We start from the raw sequence: 24560 nt of genomic DNA, 5'->3' as shown, positions 1-24560 counted from the left end.
TATCACGTGGCTTCAGCATATTTTTGTTGTGTGCACAAGTACTTCAGTTGCTTTATTAGAAATAAGTCTTATTTTTGTGAATATATCATATGTTGTTTCATTATCTGATTTCATTATCTGATCATACGGATTCTTTGAGTATATTTTCAAAAACAAATCAATGTATGCCATTAAAAATAACGTCCTTGGTGTAAATGAATAAAAGTAAACCGCTAATTACTAGAAACAAAAACACAGACCGTCCGCTAGAGGGCGGCATTTCTACAGTACTCATAATAACCACCACTGCTCACCAGACACTATGTGAACCAGTTAATAAAACAGAACTGAGAGGGATTTAAATAAAAAACTGGATGAAAATAGATTTATTTGTCCAAATGATACAATAGATACAAATTATTGTGATTTGTGCTGAATACTACCTGGAATATAATATGTAACCAAACAATTTATTACACAGCAACTGAACTCTCACACATATGAGTATAGTAATAAAGCAAGAAAGTGTGTGATAGGTCTCAGAATCACTTTGATGATTCTGGTTTGATTTCTGCAAAATGTCCCATCTAATTTACTATTTAAACCCCATCAAACTGTGTCTCTTTGCTTAGATAAGAAAGAATAAAAGAAAGAAGAGCTAACCACTCATTTTAAAAAATAAGCTTCTTGCCATTCAACAGTGGGAAACATCAGTCACACTGAATAAAATAAGTAAATAAATAACAGTAAAAGTAGTAGAAGTAAATAAAGATCTAACCAAAGATAACAATAAAAAAGTTTCCTGACTTTATTAACTTTTTTTAGTTTGTCTTGATGAAACACTATTATATTGTTATTATTGTTGTTATTGTTATTATACGCCTTGTTTTAAAAAATTTTTTTTGTCAAAAGCTCTTATTTTGAAAGAGCCAACAGGAAGTGCTCTGTATTTTCGGTGGTTTGTGTTGTCCGTCCTCCTCCCCCTCCTCCTCCTCCAGTGGAGCATCTTCGGCTTCGCGGCTCTGTGGTGACGAACCTGCCCTCGTTCTGAGGCAGCGCACCGCCGCAAACACCAGCCGTGGCCGGGGGATGGCATCGCTCAGCCGCAAGCGCGGAGCAGTTAGGAGCGGCGTGGTGGAGAGGAAGAACCTGCTCACAGTCTGCAGGTAGATTATTCTTTCTTTCTGATTTCTCTCTTCATGGTGATGAGGACTTAAATGCGCGTGCTGATGAATAGTTGACGGCGGATTATTTTTTATTTTCCAGGGGTGTGCATTAAATATAGCAAGACCTCAGCTTCATCTGCGTCTTTTGCTGGATATTTGACTAAACAAAGAGTCGCTGCGTGCTGAAAGGTCTGATTAGACATGTAAAGTGGGTATGTGGTGGGTAGTCAGTGCTGCACAGTAGCTTAATGTCATCCCATTTTTCTCAGTCACACACACTCTCACAGTAACAGCCTCCTCACCCCTTCATTAAACATTCATGCCCTCATATTTCAGTTCTGATACCTTTACATTCAGATCACTCACTGGAGTGCAGGGTTAAAGCTGCAGTTTGGCAAACAAATTGATTTTGCTCTTTTGTATTCAAATAAACGAGCAATTCAATCACTGGAAAGCCTTTGTTTGGCATCATCGAAGTTTGGTTTCTTTTAAATGAATTCCTCTAAAAAAAACAAGGAAATTTTAACTTATTGTACTGTTAGGAAGAATGCAATAATTATGGTTTAAATATTTAGTTAAGACACTATATATTCCTTATTAGAACGTCATTTTAAAAAACATTTATAGAGATGACAAGAAAGTCTGATGCTGAGGTGTGAACACAGTTGTCATCTGCTTGTTTTGCCTGCTTTCTTTGTCATTTACTGTTCAGAGCCTTAAGTTCAGAGTATTGATTTATGGCCCTTTCAGTGCTGCTGGCAGATGGATGTCAGTCACAGGCTTGGCAGTCCCCGCTGAATGTTTTTGACAGCAAACAAATCATAAAAAAGGAAGGTGTGGGGGAGTGCGTCTTTTCTGTCTTGGCAGTAGCTGTTCAGAAAACAAACCTGGCAATATAAACGTCCGCTCAATGTTGAGACAGAAGATGTAGAAAATGAAATGCTCCTGTGAGCATTTGTTCAAGAACTAAGCTTTAATATAATTAAAGCAGGCAGCTACTCACTGACCAGGCTGTTATTTTGCCAAAATTTTCCTGCCTCCACATTAGTCATCATTATTGACGACTGACCTGAGTGGGGGAGTAAAAAGAGCAGAGAAAAGACGAGGTATTCTATAAAAACAAGGACTTGGGGGACCTATTTGGAAAATAATGAGTAGGAATGTAATATTTCCTTTACTTTTGATGTGTTGATGTCCAGCCTTTAGGCCTAAATTACTAATAACATCAGTTTCACACAATTGACCTCCCTCTACAGGCTTTCTATTTGTTTTACGATTTTAACAGCATTCTAAGACTCTAGATTTATTTGTACCTTGCCTGATTTTACCCATTTACTAGTTTTTCATCTGTTCTGCTTATGTCTATTTGTTGCATCCTCTGTTTTTACGCCTTTCCGAGGGTTACTTTTTCACTTTGACAAAGGCAGCCCATATCTGAATGCATAATGTGTAGCAATTAAAACATATTTTCGTTTTGTGCTTTTTGTTTTGTTACAGCAGCAAATAAAAGCTGTTAAGGCTAAAAATGTACACTGCTCAAAAAATAAAGGGAACACTTAAACAACACAATATAGCTCCAAGTAAATCAAACTTCTGTGAAATCAAACTGTCCACTTAGGAAGCAACACTGATTGACAATCAATTTCACATGCTGTTGTGCAAATGGAATAGACAACAGGGGGAAATCTTTGGCGATTAGCAAGACACACTCAATAAAGGAGTGGTTCTGCAGGTGGGGACCACAGACCACTTCTCAGTACCTATGCTTTCTGGCTGATGTTTTGGTCACTTTTGAATGTTGGTGGTGCTTTCACACTTGTGGTAGCATGAGACGGACTCTACAACCCACACAAGTGGCTCAGGTAGTGCAGCTCATCCAGGATGGCACATCAATGTGAGCTATGGCAAGGAGGTTTGCTGTGTCTGTCAGCGTAGTGTCCAGAGCCTGGAGGCGCTACCAGGAGACAGGCCAGTACACCAGGAGACATGGAGGAGGCCCTAGGAGGGCAACAACCCAGCAGCAGGACCGCTACCTCCACCTTTGTGCAAGGAGGAACAGGAGGAGCACTGCCAGAGCCCTGCAAAATGACCCCCAGCAGGCCACAAATGTGCATGTGTCTGCACAAACGGTTAGAAACCAACTCCATGAGGATGGTATGAGGGGGTTGTGCTCACAGCCCAACACCGTGCAGGACGCTTGGCAATTGCCAGAGAACACCAGGATTGGCAAATTCGCCACTAGCGCCCTGTGCTCTTCACAGATGAAAAGCAGGTTCACACTGAGCACATGTGACAGAGTCTGGAGACACTGTGGAGAGCGATCTGCTGCCTGCAACATCCTTCAGCTTGACCGGTTTGGCAGTGGGTCAGTAATGGTGTGGGGTGGCATTTCTTTGGAGGGCTGCATGGCCCTCCATGTGCTCGCCAGACGTAGCCTGACTGCCATTAGGTACCGAGATGAGATCCTCAGACCCCTTGTGAGACCATATGCTGGTGCGGTTGGCCCTGGGTTCCTCCTAATGCAGGACAATGCTAGACCTCATGTGGCTGGAGTGTGTCAGCAGTTCCTGCAACATGAAGACATTGAAGCTATGGACTGGCCCGCCCGTTCCCCAGATCTGAATCCGATAGAGCACATCGGGGACATCATGTCTCGCTCCATCCACCAACGTCACGTTGCATTACAGACTGTCCAGGAGTTGGCGGATGCTTTAGTCCAGGTCTGGGAGGAGATCCCTCAGGAGACCATCCGCTGTCTCATCAGGAGCATGTCCAGGATGTGTTATTTGAGTGTTCCCTTTATTTTTTTGAGCAGTGTATTTAGTTATCACAAGGCAACTATGGCCAAAGACACACACAGTATACAGGTCCTTCTCAAAATATTAGCATATTGTGATAAAGTTCATTATTTTCCATAATGTCATGATGAAAATTTAACATTCATATATTTTAGATTCATTGCACACTAACTGAAATATTTCAGGTCTTTTATTGTCTTAATACGTATGATTTTGGCATACAGCTCATGAAAACCCAAAATTCCTATCTCACAAAATTAGCATATCATTAAAAGGGTCTCTAAACGAGCTATGAACCTAATCATCTGAATCAACGAGTTAACTCTAAACACCTGCAAAAGATTCCTGAGGCCTTTAAAACTCCCAGCCTGGTTCATCACTCAAAACCCCAATCATGGGTAAGACTGCCGACCTGACTGCTGTCCAGAAGGCCACTATTGACAACCTCAAGCAAGAGGGTAAGACACAGAAAGACATTTCTGAATGAATAGGCTGTTCCCAGAGTGCTGTATCAAGGCACCTGAGTGGGAAGTCTGTGGGAAGGAAAAAGTGTGGCAGAAAACGCTGCACAATGAAAAGAGGTGACCGGACTCTGAGGAAGATTGTGGAGAAGGGCCGATTCCAGACCTTGGGGGACCTGCGGAAGCAGTGGACTGAGTCTGGAGTAGAAACATCCAGAGCCACCGTGCACAGGCGTGTGCAGGAAATGGGCTACAGGTGCCGCATTCCCCAGGTCAAGCCACTTTTGAACCAGAAACAGCGGCAGAAGCGCCTGACCTGGGCTACAGAGAAGCAGCACTGGACTGTTGCTCAGTGGTCCAAAGTACTTTTTTCGGATGAAAGCAAATTCTGCATGTCATTCGGAAATCAAGGTGCCAGAGTCTGGAGGAAGACTGGGGAGAAGGAAATGCCAAAATGCCAGAAGTCCAGTGTCAAGTACCCACAGTCAGTGATGGTCTGGGGTGCCGTGTCAGCTGCTGGTGTTGGTCCACTGTGTTTTATCAAGGGCAGGGTCAATGCAGCTAGCTATCAGGAGATTTTGGAGCACTTCACGCTTCCATCTGCTGAAAAGCTTTATGGAGATGAAGATTTCATTTTTCAGCACGACCTGGCACCTGCTCACAGTGCCAAAACCACTGGTAAATGGTTTACTGACCCTGGTATCACTGTGCTCAATTGGCCTGCCAACTCTCCTGACCTGAACCCCATAGAGAATCTGTGGGATATTGTGAAGAGAACGTTGAGAGACTCAAGACCCAACACTCTGGATGAGCTAAAGGCCGCTATCGAAGCATCCTGGGCCTCCATAAGACCTCAGCAGTGCCACAGGCTGATTGCCTCCATGCCACGCCACATTGAAGCAGTCATTTCTGCAAAAGGATTCCCGACCAAGTATTGAGTGCATAACTGTACATGATTATTTGAAGGTTGACGTTTTTTGTATTAAAAACACTTTTCTTTTATTGGTCGGATAAAATATGCTAATTTTGTGAGATAGGAATTTTGGGTTTTCATGAGCTGTATGCCAAAATCATCCGTATTAAGACAATAAAAGACCTGAAATATTTCAGTTAGTGTGCAATGAATCTAAAATATATGAATGTTAAATTTTCATCATGACATTATGGAAAATAATGAACTTTATCACAATATGCTAATATTTTGAGAAGGACCTGCTAAAACAGACCATATGGATCAGGCATACCTTATAAAGTACTGTTTGATAAGAAGGCCAAAATTGTTAAGCTGAAAATACTCAAAGTCAAAAAACCAATCTGTTTTTAGATACATTTTTAAGTTAAAAACTGAAAAAAAAAAAAAAATTTACCTGATCAGCAATAAATATTTTAGCTCAATAAAAATAGTTCTGATTTCTGTAAAAAAAGGATCTGCAAATCGATGTAGATCTGAAACTTGTTTATAGGATAAAGTAGGCATTAATTTTAATGGTATATAATGGGTCCGAGTGTGAGCCTCTGTCAGATCACACCATCAACCAATTAGAACGATGAACAAGTAAATAATAAACATAATATGAAGTATTACAATGACACATAATAAATGAACAGAATAGACAAATATATTTAAAAAATACAGTAAAGAATTAGTAAACACTGGATTACATGATTAAAAAAAAATGCTCTAAATGGTAATGTCTTAACATCTTGTCATGATTTTTACATCCAACTTAACCCACATGCAGAGACTCTCAGAGAATTTTGTAAAAGGAATAAGTTTTTATTGAAAGATTGATCAGGAACAACAGGAGCGACGAGTCTAATCTTCCTTACTGTGAAAACACAAAGAGAAAAGATAAATAGCTGAACCTCAGAAACATGAACCAACATAAACGTATCTTACTGGAGATTCCAGAATAACCCGCCAGGGAGAGAATAAATGTCAGGAAAGGAGTTCAGCTTGCCATGCACAGACTAGATCAGGAAGTAGCCTTAGCCACTATGGAGGACTGGAACAGATCAGGTAGGATTCACACCTGGAACAGGTAACAAAGCAAGTTAAGAGTTCGCAACAACAGATCCTTCAAAAGATATCCATGGTAAAAATCATGCAAAGATTTCAGAGCTGGCCAGAAATTACCACGGAGGCAAAAACACTCCGCGCCGAGGTGTTGGCAACCTTCCTCTATATGCTTCCCAGCTGATGAGTAGATGCACAACACCTGTCGCCTCAGGTACACTCCTACTGGCGGCACCTAGTGTCGAAAAGGTGTAAGCAGCCGGCAGCAGAACTCCAACTCCTGACACATCTGTGCAATACATGTCTGGATAGATTTCTGGGCCGTTATGGGATCTTCCTCATTCCTTGTGAATTTATCAGTCCATTTCTATTTTAATTCTTAATTTTATTTAAATGTATAAATAGGAAAAAATCTTTATTTGCTGCCTTGTGGTAAAGCATAGATATACTGTATCATGTCTCTTTGGGTAAACGTTTGCATCTCCTGCAAGCACGTTTTAAGCTTTTCCTGCTTGATTTATGGCATATGGTGATGGTTAGGATGTGGTCAGTACTATACACATTGTGACTTAACAAAAACCACCACTTAAACACATCATGTGTTTCTATTTTAGATCATAACTGTGCTGTTTTCAGATGACAGATTGCAGAATCGTGTGCAAACACGATACCTGTGCTGAAATATGCTGTGTGAATTAACACTGGGCAGAACTGCAGTTGGACTTTGCTGAGCTAGCCAGATTTGATGTTCTAATGGAGGCTGCAAGGTTTGCATTTTAATGCACAGAACATAAACAAAGCCCTCCTTCATTAGAGACAGTCAGCCCGGTTGGTATTTTTGCGAACTCTAGTAACAAATTTAGGAATTTAGGTTTTTCCAAAAAGGAGCAGCAACATAAAAAAGTGTTGTTTTAATAAATTGCAAAATTATCTTGTCTTGACAAATGTGAACAATTAGAAGTCAACTAATGCAACAGTGCATCGAATGACTATAGCAGGGCTCAGTGTGTTATGGAGATATGGGATCAGCATGAACAGATTGGTAAAAGGATGCGTTTAAGGTTTCTGAAAAGCTAATATAAGTGAAGTTTATCAGGTGTTCCACAGGAAGCTTGCGGTCCATCGTCATCATGCTGCTAAGCGACGAGGAGGAGCACCGAGAGGCAGAGCGATGTTTGAAATTAGATTATTGAGTTAAGGTCTACACGCAGCTTGACAGGGTTCACAGAGCACACACAGAAACACATCACAGCCCTGTGTGCTGACTCTCCTTCCTGTGTAATTAGTTGCAATCAGATTAAATGGAGTCGGTTTGTGCAGTAGCGGGCGGCACACTGTGGCTGGTTTCATCACGGAGGATTAATTAAAGCCTTGCTGCTGCTGTTATGGACAGGTCTGGGTAATTGCTTAAAATCGATAACTGAAAGATTTGTCGAGATGAGTTTTTTAATTTGTATTCTCTAAACATTGAATGGTATTATTCTCATTCACCCCACCCTCGTTTCTTTCAAATGCTATTTATTTAATTCTTGGTCAAAGCTATAAGAAAAAACCTGAGATAATTGTATTGACCTCATTACTTAAGAATGAAAAAGTCATGGTGCCCTTTTAAAATAGAGGTTTTGTAAACATTAGTGACATAATTTTGCATGCATTTTCTTTCTGTTCAGGTTTTCAGTGAAGACTCTGCTGGATCGCTCCTGTTTTGAAACAATAGACGACTCTTTCCCAGAGTTCGTTAACTTCGTGTCCATCCTGGAGCACATCCTCAGTCATCGGCTCAAAGGCATGTAAAGGTTATGAAACACACTGAAAGACACCAATAGACTGTGTTAAATAAGAAAGTATTAATACCCCTTGAACCTTTTAAGGTTTCCCTCATAACAACCACAAACTTCATTATATTTTATTTGGGATTTCTGTGATAAACCAACAGAAAGTAAACAGCAAACAGCTATGTAGAGGACAAGGCAAACATGTGGAACAAGGTCCTTTGGTCAATTGAACATTTTGGCCTACATGTGAGATGGTATATGTGGCAGAAAACCAACTCCCTGAACACACAATGCAGATGATGAAAGAGGGTGGTGGCATCATGCTGTGGGGATAGGTTTCCTCAGCAGGGATAGGGAAGCTGATGGGAAGATGGATGGAGCTATATAAAGGGCACATGGAAGAAAACCTATTAAAGGCAACGAAAAACTGGACACTGGGACGAAGGTTTAACTCCCAGCAGCTGAACATTCCTAAACATACTATCAGACGTACAATTGAATAGCTTAAATCAAAGCATATTCATGTGTTAGAATGGGCTCGACCTAGAGTTGACTGAGAATCTGCGGCAATGTTTGAAATACTTTCCATCCGATTTTGCTGAGCTTGAAGTGTTTGCAAAGAAAATGGGTAAAAGAATTCAGTCTCATGATGTACAAAGCTGGTACAACCATACCCCAAAAGATTTGCAGCTACAACTAGGGATGCACTGATTGCAGTTTTCTGACCAATCACCGATTAGAGATCTTTTTTTTCTTCTTTTTTTTTAACCGTGTCCTGTCTGGCAGAGTAGCGCTCATAATTGTTGTGCCAAGAAAAAGCCCAACAGCTATAAAGCTCTGCTTGATATATATAAGAGAAACTTTAAGAGAAACTTTATTAGAAACTGTTTTGGGATTATTTCAGTTACGGAAACGGAGACAGAAATTAAAAGGAAAAAAAAGAAGCACAAAAGAGAGAAAGGGGGGGCAAAAAGGAAAAGGGGAGAGAAGGAGAGAAGAATGGAGGAAAGAAAGAAGGACGAAGAGAATATAAGATAACACCCTGCTTGCTTCTACACCTGCAGAAACGTTCATATTACCAGCTTTTTTACTGAAAAGTACACGGTATTTATCAATGCAAGATGTAATTAGTGGTAAATGCGGCTCAATATAGAACATTTGTGTATCTGTTAACACCTGAATCTAAACACCTGTGGGTCTGAGTGTGAGCGTGCTTGTGTATATAAGGTTTCTCCTTAAACATATGCAATAGTGAGTGTGAGCAGCCACAGACCTGCCCCCATGGACCTGGGACAGATACAGAAGAGATCCGAGCCACAGACATCCAAAGGCCCCCCAGAGGCCAGGAACCCCAGGAGAACCACCGCCAGGACTACCGCAACCACCCCAGAGAAGAGCAGAGGAGAGTCTCAGGGGAACCACCCAGCAGCCACACTACAGAAGCCCCAGGGAGCTGCAGCGACGAACCCACAGGCCACCGTCTACAGCCATGGTCCCAGAGACCCGAGACCCCGGGCATATCACTCCCCAAGCAGAGGCTCGACAGAGCCCAGCGGTCCAGGCCCCGGCAAGCAGCCACCGGGAGTGAACCAGCAGACACCAAAGAACCCAGCCCCGGTTCGAGAAATACAAGTACACCGGCGAGCAGAGACACCAACCACCGGCAGGTAATGTGGCATGGAGGAAATAGGCCCAACATTTGATGGGGGGCCTAAACTGATCCAGGAGAAGAAGCAGCCCAAGACCCAACTTGACACAAATAACAGGCACACACTATCACAATCACACATTCCCACCCTCATGCGTATACATAAAAACACGCACCCAACGTAAAGACAAACAACAATGGACGTGGTACACTTACTCACACTCCCCATACATACTCTATACTCCCAGATCCAGGTGCCGTTACCCCATAGCGACAACCAGCCCCCGGACGCAGAAGGTGGTCCCCTTCCCTCCAGGGGTGGAGACAGGCAGACCGCCCCAGCACCCGAACCCGGTCCGGGCTAGCCCGGGCTCGTGCCTGAACCTCATCAACCCCGGCCCGGACCCCAACCCCCGCCCTGACCCAATCCCCAACGACCCCCATCCTCATCCGGACAGGGGACCATGTACAAAAGAGGGGTCAGATCTTTAAAAAGCCTGACCTATCAATGTACCAAAGTTAACGAATTAAGGTGCACCCCTAGCTACAACTACAATAAAATGTGGTTCTGCAGAAGTTTGACCCGGGGCTGAAAACAAAACAAACGCAGGCCACAGTTTTCAGAATTTTGGACACCAAGAAATATTTTCCTTCCACTTCATAAATATGCTCTGATTTGTGTTGGTCTAATTTAAGATTTGTTCCCAATTTTAATTCTTTTTGGTTTATATTATCCACACTGAAGAGTTGAAGGTGCAATTACATGTGGCTTTATATCCTGACTCACTGGGATGTTTACCAAAATGTTGAATCTGAAACCAGTGTCAGGTTTTGTTATAAATGACGATTTTTAATGTAAATCCCTTTTATTATTGTTAGTTTAGAAAATTTTTGAGGTTACACAATCTTTTCCTAACTACTATACCAGTAAAAACATCATCATTTTTTGTCAAAACCTAATTTGTCTTGCACCTTTTTTCATTTTTCGTGCTCTCCTAAAAACCATTTAAATACTTTAGATTTTATTTATAGTAATTTATTTTAACTTCTTTACTAATGTGATAAAATCCTCTTGAGTCCTAGTGATCACTATGCAGTAATTTCATGTTCAGATGGGTTAAGAAGAAATAGAAGTAAAATTATTAAATTCAATCAATTAAATTCAGTTCATTTCTATAGCACAAATAAACTGAATTTAAGGTCAAATTGGGTTTAAAATCAATCAGCCAAATTCATTCCTATAAAACAATTAGCTGCAACTCCTTTGTTTGAAATGTATTATTCCAGCCAAACAGCACATAGAAAATGTTTTCTTAATAATAATAAAAAGAAATCCCTGTTTTTCTGTATTTTCGGCTCAGGTCAGACAACGTGGTTCGGCTACGAGAGTCCTCGGAGTTTCTGGGATTACATAAAAGCGGCCTGCAGCAAAGTGCCTCATAACTGCATCCGAAGTATCGAGAGCATGGAAAATGTGCGATCATCAAGATCCAAGGTGTGGCCCCCCACCATGCCGGCATCCTATAAAACTTTACAATAATGCAAGGAGAGCTAGAGAAGCAGCATAAAACATGTGGATATTCAACATATACCATTCAAGCAGTATTTAAAAAAAAAAAACTTTAAAAAGGCAGGATTTAAGCCATTTTTGTTTGTAGAGGAGTCAGATCAATGTGATTTTAGACAAATACAATTAGCCAAAATCCCCTCCTTTAAAATGTAACTAATTAAATAATCAATTTATGATTTACCTTTAATACCAATACAATTTGGTGTTTTTAGTTTGTTCTTTTTTTAGAGATAACTTCATACAAAAAAAATATATATATACAGGGGTTGGACAATGAAACTGAAACACCTGGTTTTAGACCACAATAATTTATTAGTATGGTGTAGGGCCTCCTTTTGCGGCCAATACAGCGTCAATTCGTCTTGGGAATGAAACCGACGTTTGGCATTGGCATGAGTGACCAAAGGTTTGGCTATAGCAGCCTGGCCGTGTATATTGACCCTGTGGAGCTCCCGACGGACAGTTCTAGTGGAAACAGGAAAGTTGAGGTGCACATTTAATTCTGCCGTGATTTTATGCTTTTTGGATACAATCCGGGTTAGCACCCGAACATCCCTTTCAGACAGCTTCCTCTTGCGTCCACAGTTAATCCTGTTGGATGTGGTTTGTCCTTCTTGGTGGTATGCTGACATTACCCTGGATACTGTGGCTCTTGATACATCACAAAGACTTGCTGTCTTGGTCACAGATGCGCCAGCAAGACATGCGCCAACAATTTGTCCTCTTTTGAACTCTGGTATGTCACCCATAATGTTGTGTGCATTTCAATATTTTGAGCAAAGCTGTGCTCTTACTCTGCTAATTGAACCTTCACACTCTGCTCTTACTGATGCAATGTGCAATCAATGAAGACTGGCTACCAGGCTGGTCCAATTTAGCCATAAAACCTCCCACACTAAAATGACAGGTGTTTCAGTTTCATTGTCCAACCCCTGTGTATATATAGGTCTCAAAAATACCAGTAAATGTCAAACAGACATTCGGTATTCTATTTTTTTTAACAGCCATTTACTACGAACTATTATGTCCTTTAAGGCACAAAAGACAAAAATAATTTGGTCGTTTCACTTGTTAAAGTAAAATGACTTGTCTGTGTCTATGCAGGGAAGGGCATGGATCAGGGTTGTTCTGATGGAGAAACGACTGTCAGAGTACATCTCATTTTCAATGAAGGACTTCAAAACCACCAGGTCTTCAAATGTAGAGATCATAAAAACACAGTTGTGGAAGATTTTCTTGCTTCCATAATATTCTTTGAACTGAATCAATGATCCGTGTGTTCGTGTTGACTGTAGGAGGTTGTTTGAGGAAGGAGCGATCATGCTGGGAGAAGAGGCTGGGCTGTTGGCAGACACTCTCATTGGACTTAACACCATTGATTTCAGGTGATTATCATAACCTACTGTCGGAAGCAAGTTAGTGAGACTTTCTCTCTCTGTTGTACAAAAACAAAACACAAAAAAGTGGATAAGACATCAGATTTACATTTTCACAAGCTCAGTGCCTGGCACAACCAATAAAATGTTCTGCCTCTCACTGTCTTAATCAGGTTTCTGTCAGTTTTGATGGCATTAATTTTCATTTTTGCTAAAGCAGATTTCCTGCATTATTCATTGGAAGGCTGGGGTAATTGCTCCTGTTTGTGCTGGTACAGGGGAGAACATTTATCAAAGCCCATAAAATCATATGATCCCACTGAGGAACACATTCAAGTCAACATTAGGTCCAATTCCACTCACTTTGCCCAGAATATTTCTGACTAAATTTAGATCATATTTAGCCTGAGCAGCTTTTATTGCAGTTAAAACAGAACACACTCACATTTAAGGCATAAACTGATAAAGGAGACAATATCAGAACACTACAAACTATAAATATATATAAAACATGGCAGCATTGAAACATACGTTACATATGTTAATTGTTAAAAAATGTTTTGCATCAAATAATTTTAAGAAATAGTTCGATATGTTGTGATTTTACAAGTAAGATGAATGATTTCACACAGAAATAATGACAATATTTAAAGGTGGTTAAGAGAAACACTCCTCTAAAATTGCTTTGAAAATTAACACTAATCAGTTCTTAATAAAGAAAACTTTGCACAAAAAGTAAAGGAAGTTGTGTTTAATGGTGCTTCTTCGCAATTAATCTTATAATGTTGCTTATTTTCCTTTAAATTGTGAAACATTTGTACGGAAATTTTATTTGTGGGTGAAGCGACAGAGTTGAGTATGTTGCACCCTCTCTGCCAGAACCAAACAAGTTATTCTGCTGATGTTTACTGGATTAAATGATACAAGTTTTGAAAATACAAGACAGTTTAAGAATGCATTCATTTAACAAACAGGTGCCTCAGTAGAGATTGGGAGACTGTACACAACCACAACAAGCTGGTGGCTTCTCCTCAGGCTTGTCACCAGCATGGTCACACACTTGGGTGGGATGGCTTCCCCCTTCTTTACCCAGCATCTGTTGCATGTCAGCCAATGGGGCTGTGTTGGTCCCGTTAAAGCAAACAGCACGTGTTCAGCAGGGTCAACTAAAGGCAGGACAATCCGTCCTCTCCACTTCCTAATCCTGGAGGTCGTCTCTGATGAACCCTGCTCTTTGGGGGGCAATGGTTGTCTTCTTGGAGGTCACAGTTTGGTCTCTAAGAGTAGAGGAATCTTTCTCTTCCTGCATAGAGATTGCCTCCAATCATGAGAAGCCTCGTTTTTCCAGTGAGCGAGATGCCACCCCACAGCTCTGCACTCCTTCCACCATAAGCTGTTTGGCATTAGCAGAGAGAATTTGTAAAGCTTTTCATGAGCACAACCCACATGCTCTGCTGCCCAGCCCACAAATGCAACTTCCTTTCAAACATCACATGATTTATTGCTAGAAGTATTATTAGACCAAGAAAATACTCAACCAAACACAAATGTCCTTACTGTGCGTGCAAAGTACTCGTACTCGTCGTCTTCCGCTTTATCCGGGACCGGGTCGCTGGGGCAGCAGACTCAGCAGAGACGCCCAGACGTCCCTCTCCCCAGACACCTCCTCCAGCTTCTCCGGGGGGAGCCCAAGGCATTCCCAGGCCAGCCAAGAGACATAGCCCCTCCAGCGTGTCCTGGGTCATCCCCTGGGCCTCCTCCCGGTGGCACGTGCCAGGAACACCTCCCAAGGAAGGCGTCCAGGAGGCATCATAGATGCCCGAGCCACCTCGACTGGCTCCTCTCAATGTGGAGGAGCAGCGGCTCTACTTCGAGCCCCTCCCGGATGGCTGAGCTCCTCACCCTATCTCTAAGGGAGTGCCCGGCCACCCTACGGAGGAAGCTCATTTCAGCCGCTTGTATCCGGGATCTCGTTCTTTCAGTCATGACCCAAAGTTCATGGCCATAGGTGAGGGTAGGAACGTAGACCGACCGGTAAATCGAGAGCTTCGCTTTTAAGCTCAGCTCTCTCTTCACCACAACGGACCGGCACAGCGCCCCCATTACTGCTGCAGCCGCACCGATCCGTCTGTCGATCTCCCGCTCCATTCTTCCCTCACTCGTGAACAAGACCCCGAGATACATAAACTCCTCCACTTGAGGCAGGAACTCCCCTCCAACCTGAAGAGGACAAGCCACCCTTTTCAGGTCAAGAACCATGGCCTCGGACTTGGAGAAGCTGATCTTCATCCCAGCCGCTTCACTCTCAGCTGCGAACCGCCCCCGTGCATGCTGTAGGTCTTGGCTAGAGGGGGCCAGCAGGACCACGTCATCTGCAAAAAGAAGAGACGAAATCCACTGGTCCCCAAACCAGAACCCCTCCGGCCCTTGGCTGCGCCTAAAAATCCTGTCCATAAAAGTTATGAACAGGACCGGTGACAAAGGGCAGCCCTGCTGGAGTCCAACATGCACCGGGAACATGTCCGACTTAGTGCCGGCATTGCGAACCAAACTCCTGCTCCGCTTGTACAGAGACCGGATGGCCCCTAGTAAAGGGCCCCCGATTCCATACTCCTGGAGCACCCCCCACAGGGCATCACCAGGGACACAGTCAAATGCTTTCTCCAGGTCCACAAAACACATGTGGACCTGTTGGGCAAACTCCCATGAACCTTCGAGTACCCTGTAGAGGGTATAGAGCTGGTCCAGTGTTCCACGGCCGGGACGAAAACCACACTGCTCCTCTTGAAGCCGGGGTTTGACTATCGGCCGGACTCTCCTTTCCAATACCCTGGTGTAGGCCTTACCAGGGAGGCTGAGGAGTGTGATCCCCCTGTAGTTGGAACACACCCTCCGGTCACCGTTCTTATGTAGGGGGACCACCACCCCAGTCTGCCAATCCAAAGACATCCAAAGGCACCCTCTCATCCACTGGGGTAAACCCCAACACTAGACGGCTGAGCTGGGGGGCGACAAGCAAACCCACCCCAGCCCGCCACCTCTCCCCGTGGGCCACTCCAGAGTAGAAGAGAGTCCAGCCCCTCTCGAGGAGATGGGTTCCAGAGCCCACGCTGTGTGTGGAGGCGAGCCCGACTATTTCTAGTCGATATGTCTCGACCTCCCGCACAAGCTCAGGCTCCTTCCCCCCCAGCGAGGTGACATTCCACGTCCCTAGAGCCAGCCTAAGCATCCGGGGATCGGGCCGCCGAGGTCTCCACCTTCGTCCGCCGCCCAAGCCTCTGTGCACCAGTCCCTCACGGTTCCCCCTGCAGGTGGTGGGCCCACTGGGGGATGGTCTCGCGTTTCTCTCGTTCGGGCTTGGCCCGGCCGGGTCCCGTGAGGAGCAACCCAGCCACCAGGCGCTCTCCGGCGAGTCCTGACCCCAGGCCTGGCTCCAGGGTGGGACCCCGGCTCCGCCGTACCGGACGACGTCACGTGCCTCGATTTTGTAGTCGTCATGAGGGGTTCTTGAACCGCTCTTTGTCTGACCCGTCACCTAGAGCCTATTTGCCATGGGAGACCCTACCAGCAGCATTTAAGCCCCAGACAACATAGCCTCTAGGATCATTCGAGCACTCAAACCCCTCCACTACGTTAAGGTGGTGGTTCAAGGAGGGGCGTGCAAAGTATAGATGAAGTAATGTTAAAACTTCCATTTGGTATCCAAAAATGTAAAAAAAAACAAAGAGTAGATATTATTATTTATGTGTCAAATTTTAGCAATGCTACTTAATTTTAGTAATTAACTGATTTGGCTACAAAATGTAATTGGAAGGAGCAACCTGGGTGATAGATACATGGACATATTTTAAGACACCAAATATTTGAGTACCTTGTAAGAATGCTGATTAAACGTAGTAAACACAGGAGAATCTTTGCTTTTATTTTCAATCTTGTTTTCTCTTTTTAGCTTCTGTCTTAAAGGAGAGTGTCTGGACAACAGCTGTCCTGCTGTCATCGACTACACGCCTTACCTGAAGTTCACACAGAGGTATATGCAGTGGAAGAAACAGTGACAGAAAAAAACTGCAGATATTTTTGAATGTACCAGGGATTCACAAATGTGCGTAATACACCACAATACGCTTACTGACAACCCTGCTGGTAATACTTTGGTCAAGCCCTTCTCTAGCAGGGCAGCTCTTAGTCTTCTGGGGTTTCACAGAGTTCAAGCATTCAGTGAACAAATCTGGGACCATTCCTCTTTGCACAGACCCTACATGGTTCTGGCTTGTCTTTGGTCTCTTCGGCTCACCCACAGGTTTTTTTTACAGGAGTTAGGAGTTCCGTTTTTCATTTGGTGAACCATTTCTGTACCAAATTGGCTGTATTTTCAGCCAGATGCCACCAGATTTTTATTTAAAATCTCCAGGTAATTCAAAAAGACCACTAAGCTATGCACTATAACAATGTTCTCAGGGCTTTTGGAGGAGAAACAGGCCCAGAGTATTATAGACATGCTGCCATACCAACAGTAGACATGAGGGGCTTTTCCACAAATGAATCGTTGGTTACGTCAGAGCAACCTGGAGTGTTTGCTCCAGTTCACATTTCAGTAACATTACTTAAAATTACTTAACATTACTTAAAAGGTATGTTCTCTGGTCTTTCCCATTTTGAAAATTGGTCAAGAGAAGAGTGTTCGGCTCACTTCACATGTATACCCCAGGAAAACACAAAGTCATGATTTACTATTTACAAGAAAAGAAAAGTATAAATGAAATGAAATGAAATCTTTAGTTTGATTACTTTTAGGATTTATTTAGGGGTGCCAATAATTATCAAAGGAAGGGGATTTTGGCAAGATGTAAGGTAAATTCTCCTACGTCTCCTATGAATTCTTTACAAACTCGAATTGGTCTGCTGTTAGGGAGTGAGATTAAACTTAAAAAAGGGTCAGACATGAGTCAGTTTGCCCGACATGGATGCATACTAATATGTGGTTCGCTTTGGTTCCCTGTGCAGCGCAGACAGCATCAGCAGCGACGAGGAGGAGATGAGAACTCTGGGAAGTAGCGGCAGCGAGTGCAGCACCCCTGACATAAAGGCCACCGCCGCATCAATCTTCACCGAGCAGAGCAACCTGGTCAGCAAGTGCAAACGCTTTGAGCAGAAGTACCGCATGGCTCTGGAGCAGAAGGTGTGTTGTTTTGTGTTGAAGGGACTGGATGACTTTATATAAGCTACTGTGACATTTTTCTTGGATAACTGGTTTTTGAAATGACAGCAGAAAACAACATCCTGTGAAGATGACTGGTTTAAAACACCCTCCTGCTGCATATAGAATGTGCCTTTTTTCTGCTACGTCTTGTTTGTCTTTAGTGGAAACAAACACCTCAAATACAGGTCCTTCTCAAAATATTAGCATATTGTGATAAAGTTCATTATTTTCCATAATGTCATGATGAAAATTTAACATTCATATATTTTAGATTCATTGCACACTAACTGAAATATTTCAGGTCTTTTATTGTCTTAATACGGATGATTGTGGCATACAGCTCATGAAAACCCAAAATTCCTATCTCACAAAATTAGCATATTTCATCCGACCAATAAAAGAAAAGTGTTTTTAATACAAAAAACGTCAACCTTCAAATAATCATGTACAGTTATGCACTCAATACTTGGTCGGGAATCCTTTGGCAGAAATGACTTCTTCAATGCGGCGTGGCATGGAGGCAATCAGCCTGTGGCACTGCTGAGGTCTTATGGAGGCCCAGGATACTTCGATAGCGGCCTTTAGCTCATCCAGAGTGTTGGGTCTTGAGTCTCTCAACGTTCTCTTCACAATATCCCACAGATTCTCTATGGGGTTCAGGTCAGGAGAGTTGGCAGGCCAATTGAGCACAGTGATACCATGGTCAGTAAACCATTTACCAGTGGATTTGGCACTGTGAGCAGGTGCCAGGTCATGCTGAAAAATGAAATCTTCATCTCCATAAAGCTTTTCAGCAGATGGAAGCATGAAGTGCTCCAAAATCTCCTGACAGCTAGCTGCATTGACCCTGCCCTTGATAAAACACAGTGGACCAACACCAGCAGCTGACAGGGCACCCCAGACCATCACTGACTGTGGGTACTTGACACTGGACTTCCGGCATTTTGGCATTTCCTTCTCCCCAGTCTTCCTCCAGATTCTGGCACCTTGATTTCCGAATGACATGCAGAATTTGCTTTCATCCGAAAAAAGTACTTTGGACCCCTGAGCAACAGTCCATTGCTGCTTCTCTGTAGCCCAGGTCAGGCGCTTCTGCCGCTGTTTCTGGTTCAAAAGTGGCTTGATCTGGGGAATGCGGCACCTGTAGCCCATTTCCTGCACACGCCTGTGCACGGTGGCTCTGGATGTTTCTACTCCAGACTCAGTCCACTGCTTCCGCAGGTCCCCCAAGGTCTGGAATCGGCCCTTCTCCACAATCTTCCTCAGGGTCCGGTCACCTCTTCTCGTTGTGCAGCGTTTTCTGCCACACTTTTTCCTTCCCACAGACTTCCCACTGAGGTGCCTTGATACAGCACTCTGGGAACAGCCTATTCGTTCTAGAAATTTCTTTCTGTGTCTTACCCTCTTGCTTGAGGGTGTCAATAGTGGCCTTCTGGACAGCAGTCAGGTCGGCAGTCTTACCCATGATTGGGGTTTTGAGTGATGAACCAGGCTGGGAGTTTTAAAGGCCTCAGGAATCTTTTGCAGGTGTTTAGAGTTAACTCGTTGATTCAGATGATTAGGTTCATAGCTCGTTTAGAGACCCTTTTAATGATATGCTAATTTTGTGAGATAGGAATTTTGGGTTTTCATGAGGTGTATGCCAAAATCATTGGTATTAAGACAATAAAAGACCTGAAATATTTCAGTTAGTGTGCAATGAATCTAAAATATATGAATGTTAAATTTTCATCATTACATTATAGAAAATAATTAACTTTATCACAATATGCTAATATTTTGAGAAGGACCTGTATGTATTTATTCAGCAGTGGCTTCAAGGAAATAAACAAACAAGATTGTCTGAGTGCCTGAGTCTGTTTGCCTGCCTCAGGGTTACCTGGAAGAGCTGGTCCGTCTGCGGGAAGCCCAGCTGTCGGAGGCCGTTTCTCATAACAAAGCCCTTCAGCAGAGCCTAGGAGACGCGCACCTCTCCCACACGCTGGAGAAACAACAGCTCAAGTATATCATAGTGGAGCTGCAGAACCAACTGTGAGTCTCCTTTTTAGAGGGTTTTTGTGTCTGTCAGCAAGTGTATGCATGGTTGTGAGGGCGATTTTGTTGGGGAGCTTTGAAGCAAATCTTACAAACTTGACATTTAAGGAGTGCAAGAAACCTGGGTGTTGCAGTGGTTTGTTATTTATGTGTTCTTAAATCCACTGCAACTACTGGCCTTTTTTAACCAGCAAAACAAAATACCATCAGTGATGCTTTTCCATCTATAATCCTCGTAAGAATGATGGTTACCCAAACCAAGCCCACAAGGTGTCAAGAGGATTTCTAAAATGTAATGACTGTTAATCAGTGGAGTTCATTGTAGTTACTTAAAATATTCAGTGCATCTCACAGGACATGCTATGAATATGAAATGAAGTGTGTTTATAGTGTTTATAAGCAAAACTAACTGCGCCTTGCAAATCTTTTACTACTCTGGATGTTTTCCATATTTTGTCACGTATGGGATTTTATTTGATAAACCAAAACAATGTAGTACATAAAATGATGCAAGGTTTTCAAAAGTCTTTTTGCGATATGTCTCTACAAGCTGCAAGTGCATATCTTGACTGGATTTGTAGCATTACCGTCCTTTAATCCAAACCATTACCTGGTTACTCTAGCTGTACTTTCATGGTTCTTTTCCTCCTGGAAGGTGACTTTCTACCGCCGTCTGAAGTCTTTTGCAGCGTCTAACACAGGGCTGTCAAACTCCGGTCCTTGAGGGACTGGTGTTCTGCAACATTCAGATGTCTCCCTGGTCCAACAAACCTGAATCACATGGCTGAATTACCTCCTCCGCATACAGTCAAATTCTACAAATTCTTGCAGACTACCTAATTATTTGAATCAGGTGTGTTGGAAGGGAGTGACTTCTAAAAGTAGCAGGACTCTGGTCCAGTCTGGACCGGACTGGAGCTATTAACGGGTTTTCTTCCAGGGTTTTCCTCCTCACAGCATGATGCTGACACCACCCTGTTTCACTGTGGAGATGATCTGTGCAGGGTGATGTGCAGTGTTAGTTTTTATGCACACATTGCATGTTGACAAAAAAGCTTAATGTTGGTCTCGTCTGACAGGAAGACCTTCTTTGACATTTCTTTCAGTGTCCCCTACACGGCTTGTGGCAAACTGGACTTCTTATGGCTGTCTTTCCACAACTGTGTTCTTCTTGGTACCCTCCCATAAAGCCCAAATTTGTTGAGTACACAACTGTCAAAGGGATCTCCTGCATGAACTGGAGTTTCACTGTTACATTCCCTTACGAATTTCAATTCTCCACCAATTAAAATCCTGGACACATCCAGCTACGTCAGTACCTGCCTCCGACAACCTTCGTCTTAAAACGTACCCATCTAAACACAATAATGTTTACCTGGCTTTTATTATTTATTTATTTTTATTATTATTTATGTCTTTGTTTGATCTGGGTTTAGCAGATCAAACGATTTTCAAACTTTCAGCACCAAAACACCTGCAACTTAACTGGGTAGGTTTTGCATAAATGTTTGATGTGATAAATATGTATGAGTATCGTTGGTGATACTCAAATACTGAGGTTTACAAGCTGAAAACCTGTGCAGATACATCTACCCAAACATCTGTTCCATTGCCATCTTCCAGGACCGATACAGAAATGTTCAGACATTGTCTTGAAACTTTACACCTTGAGCTTTTCGTAAGGTTTTCAAGGACAATTAATTTTATTGAGAAAAATAATGCTAGCCCTGTGATTTTCTTGCATTTTCAGGACTGTGCTGAAAAACAATGATTTGCGTTCCAGACAGGAGTTAACATCCCATCTGACCAATCAGTGGCCATCTCCAGATGCCCTGGATGCCAGTGCTGTTGCCTTGGATACGCTGCTGTACAGGAAGAGCACTGGGCAGTGGGAGGAGTATGTCATTTGTTTTTTAATCTTCAGTCTCTCCAGTTCCTTTCACCAGCACGCTCTGGTTGTCATATTCTGCCAGTTTTAAATTTTATATTAAAACATTTTTGACAAACAATATTATCATTACTACTGTTTTCCTCTAAATGCTTGCAGTGGTGCTGTTTTATCTCTACAGTTCCAAAACAAAAAAAAAACAAAGCTGTGTACCTTGTTACCTTTTATAGATACAGTCGCCCAGAACCTCAGAACCAAGATGAAAGGTCAAAATCAAGTCTGAAGGTAGCAGATACTTTAAAAGGCAGTCTAAATCAACCTTTTGTATCTCTATATTTTACCTATAATTGCTCAGGATGAAGGATTCCTGCAAAGTCAAAGACTTGATCCAAATTGCTTTAGGTTTTTAGATTTATACCTTGCTTACCAATTGGGATTTTTCTGATTTACTTAATTTCACTGGATTGGTACTAAATTGAATGGGACAATGTTTAATTGAATCTTAATTAAGCTGCATGATTAGTTTGTGTTGGAATGGACTACACTGATCTGAATGAAATTTGGACCAAACTGGGTTAGCAATTTGATGCTGCCACCCCTGCACTTCACTGTTGGAATGGTGTTCTAAGGCTTGCATGCTATAAACAATGACCACACTTCAGTTTTGGTTTCAACAGGTCTCCAAAAATTAAGGTCTTTGTCCCAGAGTGCATTTGCGGACTGTCATTTCTTTTAATATATTGTGTCTGGATTAATGGCTTCTGCCTCTCTCTCATTGGCCTTTCAGCCCATGTCAGTACAGGCTTCAGCCAGCATCTTTACGTCTTTTGCTTTTCTTCGGTGGTTGATTAGCACATTGTCTACCAAAAGCCGTGCATCTCTGGAACACTGAACCCATCTCCTTCCTGACCTGTGTGACTGGACATTACTAGTTTTTATACTTGCATACAGTTGTTTAAACAGATCAGATTAATCTGGCACCTTCAGACATCTTGAAGTTGCATCCAAGAACAAACCACAGGTGTGGAGATCCACAATTCTCTCAGTGATATCTTGGCTGGTTTCTTTTGATTTCCCCATGATGTCATATAGGGAAGCAGTTTGTTGGAGGTGTAAATCTATTTAACTCTGATGTTGTTAATGAACCAATGAGAGGCTTACAAAGCCAGAATATCAAGATTCAGGCTCTCACAAAATTATTCAAATACATAGTAATCATTCTGTGTGAACAGTTCTGAAAAAAACTAATCTCGAAAAGATCCTCTAATTATTCTGGTATTTAGCAAATAAAAGTAATTTAGGTTATCCTAACTGACCTAGTGCAGGAAAAGATCAGTCAGATTTAATGTTTCTTTTTCCATTTTCATGCAGGAAGAGTTTCCAGAGTCTGGAGCAGCTGTCTGCAGGCATGAGCCTCACATCAAACACACAAGGCAGGTCCCCTCCTAGGAGCAGAAAGACCTTTACACATATCTTGGTCATTAAATGTGTATACTCTGTCTTCCAGGTAAGGAAGAAACTCCATCTCTTAGAGGTCTCTGTGGCTCCCTGACCTCTGTAGCCAGCTATAAATCTCTGGCCAGCCTGAAGTCCAGTGAGTGTTTTGCCAGTCCTGCGACAGAGATCAGCAGTCCGGGTGTCACTCCATCATAGGGGGATGAGGAGCTACAAACAGCTCATCAACTCATTCAAGAATTCAGGAACTTTCCTCATGCTGGTGATGCTGATTTTATGTTCTGTGTTTCTTAATGTGGAGCCAGACTTGAAGAAAATGGAACCGGGTGTAGCTTGATTACACTAACAGACTGAAAATTGTCCCAGCTGATGTAACTTGATCAACATGTGTTCAAATTAGTTTGCTTCTCATCTGTGTGGCGAATCGAAATGAAGTGAATCAATTTAAAGCTGCTGTACGACTTCTCATATTTCAGTGTTGCAAAGATCATTTTCAAAGATCATGCTAAAAATACTGACTGTAGATCAGATCAGTTGCTACTTTCCTGCAGGCCAAACGATGCGCTGCTCTATTCTGCTCTACTACCACCGATACTGAGGGTTAAAGCACCATTTGCATCTTACCATTTAAGATGTGAATGTTTGTCTTTCTTTTTCCACAAGTGTCTGCGTTGTGCATTTTGCATTATCACATGATTTTGTTATCAGGTAATCACTCTGCACTTCTGGGTTCTCCTTAAATACTAAGATGCAGTATTCTACTTTGATGTTTATCCACTGGTAATGTAATGTGGTCTGTTTTTAGATGTTTGCAATGAATTACATCCAAAAATATCAATAATAATACTCAAACACCGCATTAGGACATCGGTATAAAGTCATTTGGATTCATGGTCACTAGCTGTTTACCTCTGCACTAAAATACAGTACTTGCCTTCAGCTTATTCCAGCAGACATTTGCACAGACATTAACCTGATATTTTATTGGACTTATTTGCATTTTTATATTTTATTTTAAATAAACTTCACCTGCTTTCACATTGAGAATTTCAAACGTGTGTTGAAACAGAAACAGATGGAATGGGAAGCATTGTAAGACCAATGAAAAGAAAATCACAACATCAGAGAAGTCACATTTTCATAAAGTTCTTCTGGCGAACTGCTACCGGTCGTTCCTGTTTGTTCAGCATGGC

At 42.5% G+C, this 24560-nt stretch overlaps 1 protein-coding gene across 4 annotated transcripts; it reads left to right on the top strand.

The window, feature by feature from the left end:
• The first annotated feature begins 931 nt into the window (after positions 1 to 931).
• On the top strand, positions 932 to 24407 carry rundc3b (RUN domain containing 3b). 4 transcript variants are annotated; one of them, XM_047357640.1, is made up of 11 exons: positions 932 to 1145; positions 8092 to 8207; positions 11206 to 11339; positions 12519 to 12604; positions 12710 to 12799; positions 16740 to 16820; positions 17795 to 17969; positions 19864 to 20021; positions 21808 to 21921; positions 23284 to 23345; positions 23420 to 24407. In XM_047357640.1, exons 1-11 carry the CDS (start codon positions 1069 to 1071, stop codon positions 23563 to 23565), a joined length of 1239 nt encoding a protein of 412 aa, XP_047213596.1. In that variant the 5' UTR covers positions 932 to 1068; the 3' UTR covers positions 23566 to 24407. The 4 variants fall into 4 exon arrangements, with proteins under 4 accessions (XP_047213596.1, XP_047213590.1, XP_047213609.1 ...); XM_047357634.1 differs by having other exon boundaries at positions 21775 to 21921; XM_047357653.1 differs by lacking the exons at positions 23284 to 23345; positions 23420 to 24407 and adding an exon at positions 22143 to 23249.
• The last annotated feature ends 153 nt before the right edge of the window (positions 24408 to 24560 follow it).

The sequence above is a fragment of the Girardinichthys multiradiatus genome, chromosome 3 (assembly GCF_021462225.1).
Source record: "Girardinichthys multiradiatus isolate DD_20200921_A chromosome 3, DD_fGirMul_XY1, whole genome shotgun sequence".
NCBI lineage: Eukaryota > Metazoa > Chordata > Actinopteri > Cyprinodontiformes > Goodeidae > Girardinichthys > Girardinichthys multiradiatus.
Note: the sequence above shows the minus strand (reverse complement) of the source record. Positions and strands in the feature narration are given on the sequence as shown.

Bases quoted from the DNA above. Each gene is read 5' to 3' on its own strand.
- rundc3b (XM_047357634.1), top strand. From the start codon at position 1,069: ATGGCATCGCTCAGCCGCAAGCGCGGAGCAGTTAGGAGCGGCGTGGTG. The intron at 17,970-19,863 runs GTGTGTTGTTTT...TGCCTGCCTCAG, and splicing joins GCATGGCTCTGGAGCAGAAG to GGTTACCTGGAAGAGCTGGT. The intron at 20,022-21,774 runs GTGAGTCTCCTT...TTGCATTTTCAG, and splicing joins GTGGAGCTGCAGAACCAACT to GACTGTGCTGAAAAACAATG.